Raw genomic sequence first — 11,209 nt, 5'->3', positions numbered from 1 at the left:
TGTGTGTGTGTGTGTGTGTGTGTGTGTGTGTGTGTGTGTGTGTGTGTGTGTGTGTGTGTGGTGAACCGATGGAAACCCTCAAAGAGAACTGCTCTGTGATCAGCCTCAGCCACCGGAGAGGAGCTGTCCTCATTCAGGCTCAAGTGTTTTTGCATCTCGTCAGTCTGAGTCATGCTGGGTAAGATATTTAGTTAAATAATACTACATCATTATTACCATCATCATCACCAATTACCAATTATTACTTTTGTAATGACTCACAGTGAAAGTGAATGACCTGACGCAACAGTGGTTCTTACAGTATAAAACACATTACGCCTGTGGAGAGTCCTAAACCACCAATACCAATGTGTGTGTGAATGTCTATTTATGTGTATGCATGTGTCTGTGTGTGTTTGTGTGTGCATATCTCTATATGTACTTATGTATGTGTGTGTGTGTGTGTGTGTGTGTGTGTGTGTGTGTGTGTGTGTGTGTGTGTGTGTGTGTGTGTGTGTGTGTGTGTGTATGCATATTTCTATATGTGTAAATGCACTAAAAAACACAAAGTTATTTATTTAACCCAACGGTTAAGTTAAAAGTATGTGATGTTTGTTGGGTTATTTTTTATCTTTATTGGGTTATTATTTATTAACTTAACCAGTTGGGTTAAATATTTGGTGCTTTGTTGGGTGATTTATTTTATTACTCTACCAGTTGGGTTAAAAATTTTCAATTTCAACAGTCAACTGATTTACCTGACACAGAACAGCTGTGCTAATATGTGTACGTAATGTTGTTTTTGCATTATAACATTTTTTATGCTTAAGCTCAAGTTTATTTATTTCAAATTATCTCTTCATTTCGTGTTTTTTCTATCCATTTCACCCGCACTCTTAGTTATTGATGATACAAACATGCACTTTATAGCTGATCTATAATAAATGGATAAAAACGCTGTGTCTGGAACCTAAAATGTAATGGAAATAAAGCATTTTCAATATTTTTGTAAACTGTATGATATTTATTTACACAGTCAAAATTATAAAGTTATTAGTAGTACTAGTAATAGTAGCAATAGTAATACCATAATGAAAAAAATAACATTTATTCAAAATAAAATAATTTAAATTATTTAACCCAAGTTGGGAAGGTGCTATAATAAACTACAGTTGGGTTAAATGTTGGGGTATTTTTAATTCTAAAAATACTAACAGAGTGCGTAGGGCCTCAGGGAAAGGGGGCACTGACCAATGCCAACAAGCTTATTTTTCAAGACATATTTTTACCCTATTTAAACGTACTTTATTATTATTATTATTATTATTATTATTATTATTCCTCCTGGTGCTCCAGTTTCCCCCATAAGTCCAAACACATACAGTACATGTGAATTGGGTAAGCTAAATTGTAAGTGTGAATGAGTGTTTATGGGTGTTTCCCAGTACTGGGTTGCAGCTGGAAGGCCATCCGCTGTGTACATGTGCTGGGAATTGGCTGTTCATTCCGCTATATTGACCCCTGACAAATAAAGGGACTATAAGCCGAAAATGAATTAATTAACTCTTGTTATTATTCTTATTCTTATAACGGCTTATTATCATATTATTATCACAGTTCTTTCATGAATTAGTATCATGTAAAATCTGTCTATAACCATTAAGATTTTAACACTTCAGAACTGGGGGCCGCTACGAATAGTGAGACGTTCCTTCTGTACATGCAAATATTAAAATCTAATCACAAATTAACTGTACCTAATGAGTTTGTGAGCTAGTTTTTATTTGAGAATTTGTTTGTATTTTATATTACACTACGAGGATAAAGGTTCCACATTAGATATCTGAGAGCGTTTTGGGTTTTAACGACAGGGCCATAGCTGGAACTGCCTAGGGCCCCCAAATCACTAATGAAAGACAGACAGAGAGAGAGAGAGAGAGAGAGAGAGAGAGAGAGAGAGAGCGAGAGAGAGAGAGAGAGAGAGAGAGACTCCTTCATCATCATCTTCATTAAGTTTCTCTGAACTTTAATGAGAGGCTTGTCTGAGCGCCGGAAGGAGACAAAGTGGCAAGAAGAAGAGGAGAAGAAGGAAGAAGAAGAGGAGAAGGAGGAGGAAGAGATAGAAGAGGAACGGGAGGAAGAAGAAGTGTAGGAAAAGTAAGAGGAAGAGGCGCAGAGGGGGCAGAGACCGACAGACTGAGGGATGGCCACCGGAGGGATCACCACACTCCCGGCCGCTCCGGACGCCGAAAACAGCAGCTTTCCCGCGGGCAGCTTCAGGGATCCCAAGCGCCTGTACTGCAAAAACGGAGGATACTTCCTGCGGATCAACGCGGACGGCCGAGTGGACGGAGCCCGAGACAAGAGCGACCCGCACAGTGAGTAATGATGGACTTATATTCGCACATCCCTTCATTTTTCAACGAAGTTGTGTCGCTAAATTATCTGACGTCACCATCATACTTTGAATATTGTGTCTGAAATCGCATATGCTAGTCTTCGAAACAGCATTAGCACTATTACACTGACTGTGAACACTGCTGTGCTTTGATACTCATTGGCTGCTAATATGATTTCCATATTTATAATTTGAAAGTAATACTTTGCTGTAGTTTTATTGTTAAGGAGAAAAAATGTGCGAATAATCAAACTTTATGACGGGAAAGCAGCAGCAGGAGATGGCTTATATCGGCACAAAGGCTCTTTATGCGTCTGTTGTGGAGCACAGATGAATATCAGGGCCCAATGATGATTATTGTGATGACGTCAGGTTTCCAGCTCCACTTAAAAGTGTGTGTTATTTTCAGAAAAGTTGACGAACACACGCAGTTCAGGAGTTCACAGAGAGCTGTCTGTTTGATTCTGTAGTGTTACATCATGGAGATTTTCCTCACAACTTTCAAAACCTTTATAGAGTCTGGTGTGTGTGTGTGTGTGTGTGTGTGTGTGTGTGTGTGTGTGTGTGTGTGTGTGTGTGTGTGAATGAAAAGTAAATAATTTCCATATTCGGTCAGGCTCAGTAGAAGAAGAGGAGATGAAGGCCATGAGTTAAAGTTGAAACTGAAACTAACATCTCTCCGGACTCACTGATTAAAAATCCTGTTGTTAAGAGCAACCACTGAGTGACGTTTCACAAACCACGCCCACCCAAAGCTTCATTTATTGACCTCCACCGTGAAATAATACTATAGCAATCTACAGTAACTGCTTAACCATACTGTAGTAAAGTGTATTGATCATGCATATATTGTAGTATTTACAACTCTTTAACAAATGCCTTAATAAACTGTAATAAATACTGTAATACACTTATATAAGAGTTAACTGGTGTATTAGTACACTCTCAGAAATCACCCCAACCTTTTCAAAAGGTACAAATTTGTACCTAAAAGGTGCACATTAATACCTCAAAGGTACATATTAGAACCTATAAAATACAAAAGTGTTCCTCTTAAAATGTGTAGGTACTAATATATACTTTTGAGGTACCAAAATGAACCCTTAAAAATGTGTACCTTTTGAAAAGGTACCACCCCAGCGAAAGCTCACATAGGCTACCTTTATTTCAGAGAGTGTATAATATACTATAGTTGTAAACACTACAGTATTGGATCATTTGTTATATTACTATAGTTGTTGTGTTGCCATAGCAACTGCAGAATCACAACAACAATCAATTACTATAGGAGTTGTGTTACCATAGCAACTGTAGAATCCCCACAACAGTTTCATGACTAGTGTTGTTGTGTTACCATAGCAACTGTAGAATCACCACAGCAGATTAATTACTATAGTGGTTGTGTTGCCATAGCAACTGCAGAATCATCACTACAGATTAATTACTATAGTGGTTGTGTTGCCATAGCAACTGCAGAATCATCACTACAGATTAATTACTATTGTTGTTGTGTTGCCATAGCAACTGCAGAATCATCACTACAGATTAATTACTATTGTTGTTGTGTTGCCATAGCAACTGTAGAATCACCACAACAGATTACTTTGAGCACTTTACTATTATATAGTTCAAGATCACTGCAGTATTTGTTATACATTACTATAGTATTTTTTCAGGCATTTATTTGTCCATTGTTTACATCATGTCTGTGCTGGAGGGGAACACTTTAGGGGAACGCTACAGGGGAACTGATGAACTAAATTGACCATAGTGTATGAGTGTGTGTGTGATTGAGTGTGTATGGGTGTTTAACAGTGCTGGGTTGCAGCTGGAAGGGCACCCGCTGTGTAAAACATATTATGGAATAGTTGGTGGTTCATTCTACTGTGGCGACCCCTGATAAATAGGGGCCTAGGCTGAGGGAAATTGAATGATTAACTGATATCAGAGCAGTTGTGTGAGCTCTGAGGCTGGTAATCAGTGCAATCTGTTGAAATACACAGGTTACTGCAGGTCATGATGACATCATTGTTATCCCCAAAACACTGAAAGCATAAATGTGTTTGAGTAATAAATCAAATGTAAATAAATTAAGCATTTTATTTACTTAATTAGCAACTATATGTTTGTTGTGATGGACTGAAGGTGTGTGTGTGTGTGTGTGTGTGTGTGTGTGTGTGTTCTCCATCAGTTCGTCTGCAGCTGCAGGCGACGGCAGTGGGTGAAGTACTCATTAAAGGCATCTGTACCAACCGTTTCCTTGCCATGAACGCAGACGGACGACTGTTCGGGACGGTGAGTCACATATAAAGCAGATGATCCTGCAGAGATCCTGCACACACAAATGCAAGCACACACACACACACACACACACACACACACTCACACACTCATACATAAGAAAAACATTTACACACACATACATTCATACACACACACACACAGACGCATTCATGCAAGCACACATGCACACAGACAGACACATTCACACACTCTCACACATACATACAGACACACACACACACACACACACACAGCTCACCAGTGCTCTGAGCTCCTGAAACAATGCAGTCATTGATGTGAGGGTGTTGCTCAACAGTGAATGCACATTTATTCACACACACTCTCAGTCTAACACACACCTTGTCAAAACTTCACCGGACGCCCTCAGCCTCCCTCACACACACACTCATTCTTCAGCTTTAATATCCTGTGTGAATCTGAAAGGCGTCAGGTTACAGGTGAGTGTTACGGACAGATCCACATTCCTGTCAGGAGCTGATTTCCAGACCTCCGCCTCCAGGTAAACACAGCTTGATCCTCCAGTAAAACACACTGATGTTGAGGAGAGCAGCGGACACACACTCGAACATGTTTAATGAGCAACACAAGCCGGAACATCAGCATCAGGTTCAGCTCATGGAGAGGCTGTCGTGAGGGTCGCAGGTGGAGCTCATTAAAACAAGTCATTTAACTGTCAGTCATTTAGGGCGGAGCTATCAGTAATTAAGGGCGTGGTTATCGGTCATTTAGGGCGGTACTATCAGTTACTTAGGGCGGGGCTATTAGTGAGATACTAAGAGCGGAGCTACTAGAAATGAAGGGTGTGGTTGTCAGTTATTTTGGGTGATACTATCCATTACTTAGGGCGGGGCTATTAGTAAGATATTTAGGGCGGAGCTATCAGATATTCAAGGTGTGGTAATCAGACATTTAGGGGGATACTATCAGTTACTTAGGGCGGGGCTATCAATTACTTAGGGCAAGGCTACTAGTCAGATATTTAGGGCGGGGGTATCAGATATTAAAGGTGCGGTAATCAGACATTTAGGGGGTACTATCAGTTACTTAGGGCGGGGCTATTAGTTAGACATTAAGAATGGGGCTATTAGTTATTTAGGGCGGGGCTATCAGTTACTTAGGGCGGGGCTATTAGTCAGATATTTAGGGCAGGGGTATCAGATATTAAAGGTGCGGTAATCAGACATTTAGGGGGTACTATCAGTTACTTAGGGCGGGGCTATTAGTTAGACATTTAGAATGGGGCTATCAGTTACTTAGGGCGGGGCTATTAGTCAGAAATTTAGGGCAGGGGTATTAGATATTAAAGGTGTGGTAATCAGACATTTAGAGGGGTACTATCAGTTACTAGGGCGGGGCTATTAGACATTTAGAATGGGGCTATTAGTTATTTAGGGCGGGGCTATTAGTCAGATATTTAGGGCGGGGGTATCAGATATTAAAGGAGTGGTAATCAGACATTTAGGGGGTACTATCTGTTACTTAGGGCGGGGCTATTTGTTAGACATTTAGAATGGGGCTATTAGTTATTTAGGGCGGGGATATCATTCATTTAGGGTTGGCCTATCAGTTATTTAGGGCAGGACTACCAGTAATGTAGGGCGGAGCTTTCAGTAATTAAGGGCGTGGTTGTAAGTCATTTAGCACAGGGCTACCAGTAATGTTGGGCGGGGTTATCAGTGATTTTGCTCTGGGATATCAGTAATTTAGGCAGGCTGTCAGTCATTTAGGGTGGAGTTATCAGTAATAAAGGACAATGTTATTTGTCATTTTGGGCGGGGCTATCAGTTATTTTGGGTGCGGAGCTACCAGTGATTTTGGGCTGTGTTATCAGTCATTTAGGGGGGGCTATCAGTCATTTAGGGCGGAGCTATCAGTTATTTATGGCTGGGTTATAAGTAATTTGGGGCAGGACTATTAGTCCTTTAGGCCGGGGTTATCAGTTATTTTGGGTGGGGCTATCAGTCATTTAGGGCGGAGCTATTAGTCCTTTAGGACGGGATTATCAGTCATTTAGAAGGTGGCTATCTGTTACTTAGGGTGCGGTTATCAGTCAATTAGGGCAGTGCTATCTGTCATTTAGCACAGGGCTATTAGTTTGTTAGGGTGTGGTTATCAGTCATTTAGCGAGGGAATATCAATCTTTTAGGGCATCAGTTTGTGTGTCGTTTCTGCCCTGCTTTCATCCATTCATCAATCATCTTGCATTTTGCTAGAAACACCCATCTTCCAATGATTTAATCAGTTCCATAAAGATGAAATTTGCTTTAATTTTTTTATGAATGTCACGATATGGGAAATGAGGAAAATGTTAACTTCCGTTAAGAAAGTGAAGAACTAAGTGTAAAACACAAATAAAATCTCTCTTTCTCTCTCTCTGTCTCAGAAAAGGACCACAGATGAATGTTATTTCCTGGAGCGCCTGGAGTCCAACAACTACAACACATACAGATCCCGCAAGTATCCCGACTGGTACGTGGCTCTGAAGAGAACCGGCCAGTATAAAAGCGGCTCTAAAACCAGCCCGGGACAGAAGGCCATCCTGTTTCTGCCCATGTCGGCCAAATGCTGATGGAGAAATCAGAGATCAGACCTCCATCCACTCTCTGGAAAATATGTCACAGGAGCCCAACACACACATTGGAGAGCACAGACGGCGGGTTTATTTGCTCATGTTCGGTCATCTCAGAGAGTTCAGCAATATCTGCAGATGCTTTGGACAATCTGGAGCCAAATCGGCCCCAAATCCCACCGATATGATCTCACATCCAACTTTCCAAAACAGTCCTCCAGTGTACTCCCTGAAGCGCAGGCAGTTTCACAGATATACGTCTGACTGTGAGGAATGCTTGTACAGCCACGAAATGTGAGTTATTTAATGCTGCTCTTCATGTAAAAGGCTTTCCATACTGTATTTTAGAGGTAAAAAGGGCTTTAAAAACGCAGGGTTTTGCTTTAATGAAGGGATTCAGTGCACAGCATGAATGTTTCACACAGAACTTTATTCTATTTTTCATACGGCATGTTGATTGAGAAAAAGACTTTATTTTCATGAAGGACTTGATTGTTATGCGAGTAAAGGTAACAGTCGTTTTGTTGAGGTTTCTCTGAGAAATCTGCTGCTTAGGTTTGTTTTGGGAGCACATCAGAAACCGATCATCATCTATTTATCACACACACTCTTGAAAGTCAAAGTGTTTTGAGGTTCAACACAGAACATTTCATCAGCTCTTCAAGACAGATTAAACCCAACCTTCACAGTTAAATCTAAAAGCAGTAATTATACAGGGTATTATTCATATTATTTATTAAATAACACATTCAATTGTATTTTATCAACATCTACCCCTAACCCAACCCTCACAGTAATGTAAAGTAATTAAGGGGGGCTATCAGTTAATTTGGGCATGGCTATGTTATTTAGGGCAGGGGTTAATAGTAATTTAGGTGCAGCTATCAGTGTTTTTGGGGGGTTATCAGTGATTTAGGACAGAGCTATCAGTGATTTTGGGCGGGGTTATCAGTCATTTAGGGCGGAGCTAGCAGTGATTTTGGGTGAGGTTATCAAATAAATTTAGGGAGGAGCTATCAGTATTTGTGGGCGGGGTTATCAGTATTTTAGGACAGAGCTATCAGTGATTTTGGGTGGGGTTATCAGTCATTTAGGGCGGAGCTATCAGTGATTTTGGGGGGTTATCAGTGATTTAGGGCGGAGCTATCAGTGATTTTGGGCAGGGTTATCAGTGATTTAGGGCGGAGCTATCAGTGATTTTGGGCGGGGTTATCAGTCATTTAGGGCGGAGCTATCAGTGATTTTGGGGGGGGTTATCAGTGATTTAGGGCGGAGCTATCAGGGATTTTGGGCAGGGTTATCAGTGATTTAGGGCGGAGCTATCAGTGATTTTGGGCAGGGTTATCAGTGATTTAGGGCGGAGCTATTAGTGATTTTGGGCGGGGTTATCAGTGATTCAGGACAGAGCTATCAGTGACTTTGGGTGGGGTTATCAGTCATTTAGAGCGGAGCTATCAGTGATTTTGGGGGGGTTATTAGTGATTTAGGACAGAGCTATCAGTGACTTTGGGTGGGGTTATCAGTCATTTAGGGCGGAGCTATCAGTGATTTTGGGCAGAGTTATCAGTAATTTAGGGCGGAGCTATCAGGGATTTTGGGAGGTGTTATCATTAATTTAGGGCGGAGCTATCATTGTTTTTAGGCGGGGTTTTCAGCAATTTAGGGCAAAGCTATTAATTTTGGGAGGGATTATCAGTAATTTAGGGGGGCTATCAGTCATTTATGATGTATATGAATATATTTGAATAATAGAATAATCCAGAATAGACGGCTATCCCAACCCTCACAGTAATGTAAAATATTCATTATTGTTGTACAATATCACAAATATGATGCTATATTGGTGAGTATCCATAGCTGTATCCCTTTTAGACTTTACTCAAATGCTTGGCACATAAAATGATACTTTAAATAAAATAATATTATATATAAAATTCTGTTATAAAATTATACATATATTACTAATCGCAATCATTATATATCATGCTGCCCTATTTTAAAGGTCCTGTGAAGCTGTGAAATCTGCTTTTTTATTGGATGTTTGATGTAATCTTAATTGAAACATGAAAAGAGGGCGGGGCATAGAGTAGTCCCTCCCCTTAAAAAAAAACTATATAAATATTTGGTGAGTGTTAAGAGTGTTTGAGCTCAAATGAAAAGCCAATGAGAAAAAGGGGGCGGTGCATACCAGACACTAGACAGCATCTGATTGGTCAGAAAACTTGATAAGTATGAGGCAACGACAAAAAAAACTCGATCCATTTAATATCGAAAGAGAAAAACTGCAAACTATGGATGTTTATATCAGGTTTATATCTTATAAATGCTAATTTTGTCAGTTTCTGAGCTTATAGATATCTTTAAAACTAACATACTGATAATGACTTCTAAAAAACATATTTTAACTTCATGGGACCTTTCAAATGGCCCCTTTAGAGTACTGTTTCCCACCGTCAGGCATGGGTCTGTGATAGAGCTGATAGAATAATCCAGAATAGACGGCCGGCAGCTCCTCCATGTGCAGGTCTATGTGCTGGAAGCCGTTCTCCAGGCCGTACAGCAGCAGTTTGGCGATGCGGCTTGTGATGGGTGTGGTTTCGCTGGTCTCCGCCAGCTCTCTCAGATCCAGCCAATCGCATCGCAGACACTCGTGCGTGCAGATGTGTATGCGGTGTGAGAGCGGCTGCAGCCTGCAGATCAGGTACAGGTCAGACATCCCGAAGGCTCCTGGGTGAGTGTGCTGCTGGCGGAGGCTGAGGAGAGACCGGAACTCTGAGCGCACGCCCGTCTCCTCAAACACCTCCCGCACTGCTGTATCAGCTGCAGAAACAGACAAATATATATGAAGGGGGATGGAGTAGAGGGTGGGTGTGGGTCTGCTGTATTTGACACACACACAAAAATATAATAATGTCCTGGGCAAAGATTAATCGCATCCAATATAAAAGTTTTTATGCATAGTGTACAGGGGTTGGACAATGAAACTGAAAGGCCTGGATTTAGATTCATTAGTTTGGTGTAGGACAGGGGTGTCCAAACTCAGTCCTGGAGGGCCGGTGTCCTGGAGAGATTAGCTCCAACCCTAATCAAACACACCTGAACTAGAAAATCAAGCTCTTACTACATATACTAGACCAGGGGTGTCTAAAATCAGTCCTGGAGGGCCGGTGTCCTGCTTAGTTTAGCTCCAACCTGCTTCAACACACCTGCCTAGAAGTTTTAGTATACCTGGAAAAAGCTTGTTGGGGGCGACGCGGTGGCGCAGTAGGTAGTGCTGTCACCTCACAGCAAAAATGTCGCTGGTTTGAGTCTCGGCTGGGTCAGTTGGCATTTCTGTGTGGAGTTTGCATGTTCTCCCTCTGTTTGTGAGTGTTTTCTCTGGGTGCTCCGGTTTCCCTCACAGTCCAAACACATGCGGTGCAGGTGAATTGGGTGGGCTAAATTGTCCGTAGTGTATGCGTGTGAATGGGTGTGTATGGTGTGTTTCCCAGAGATGGGTTGCAGCTGGAAGGGCATCCGCTGCGCGAAACACTTGCTGGATCAGTTGGCGGTTCATTCCGCTGTGGCGACCCCAGATTAATAAAGGGAATAAGCTGAAAAGAAAATGAATGAATGAGCTTGATTAGGTTTGGGTGTGTTTATTTGGGGTTGGAACTAAAATATGCAGGACATCAGCCCTCCAGGACTGAGTTTGGGCACCCCTGTACTAGAAGTAAGTTGGAGCTAAACTCAGAAGGACACTGGGCCACCAGGGCCGAGTTTAGACACCCTGGTGTAAGTTCTCCTCTTGCAGCCAATACAACGTTAGCTGCTCTCGGGAATGACAGATAGCAGTCCTGCACAGCGGCCAGAGGGATTTTGCGCTGTTCTTCTTCAAAATAGTGTCCAGGTCTCTGCAAAATACTGCTGGAGGAAAACCTTTCCTGACTCACTTCTTCAAAACACCTCAAAGTGCTCAA

General features: G+C 41.5%; 2 protein-coding genes across 3 annotated transcripts in view; one reads left to right on the top strand and one right to left on the bottom strand.

Moving 5' to 3' along the window:
- Window positions 1–2,140: 2,140 nt before the first annotated feature.
- On the top strand, window positions 2,141–7,669 carry fgf2 (fibroblast growth factor 2). Of its 2 annotated transcripts, NM_212823.2 has the most exon segments (3): window positions 2,141–2,357; window positions 4,569–4,672; window positions 7,065–7,669. In NM_212823.2, coding segments are annotated over 3 exon segments (465 nt in total). In that variant the 5' UTR covers window positions 2,141–2,182; the 3' UTR covers window positions 7,251–7,669.
- Window positions 7,670–9,498: 1,829 nt separating this feature from the next.
- The window catches only part of nudt6 (nudix (nucleoside diphosphate linked moiety X)-type motif 6), an 8,881-nt gene continuing 7,170 nt past the window's right edge, over window positions 9,499–11,209 (bottom strand). Inside the window, exon 5 of the mRNA NM_001089522.2 lies at window positions 9,499–10,070. Within this exon, the coding sequence (NP_001082991.1) occupies window positions 9,670–10,070 (401 nt within the window). The 3' untranslated portion in view covers window positions 9,499–9,669. The remainder of the gene's footprint in view (window positions 10,071–11,209) is intronic.

The sequence above is a fragment of the Danio rerio genome, chromosome 14 (assembly GCF_049306965.1).
Source record: "Danio rerio strain Tuebingen ecotype United States chromosome 14, GRCz12tu, whole genome shotgun sequence".
NCBI classification, from domain to species: Eukaryota; Metazoa; Chordata; class Actinopteri; order Cypriniformes; family Danionidae; genus Danio; species Danio rerio.
The sequence above is the reverse complement of the archived record's forward strand: the minus strand, read 5'-3'. Positions and strand labels throughout refer to the sequence as shown.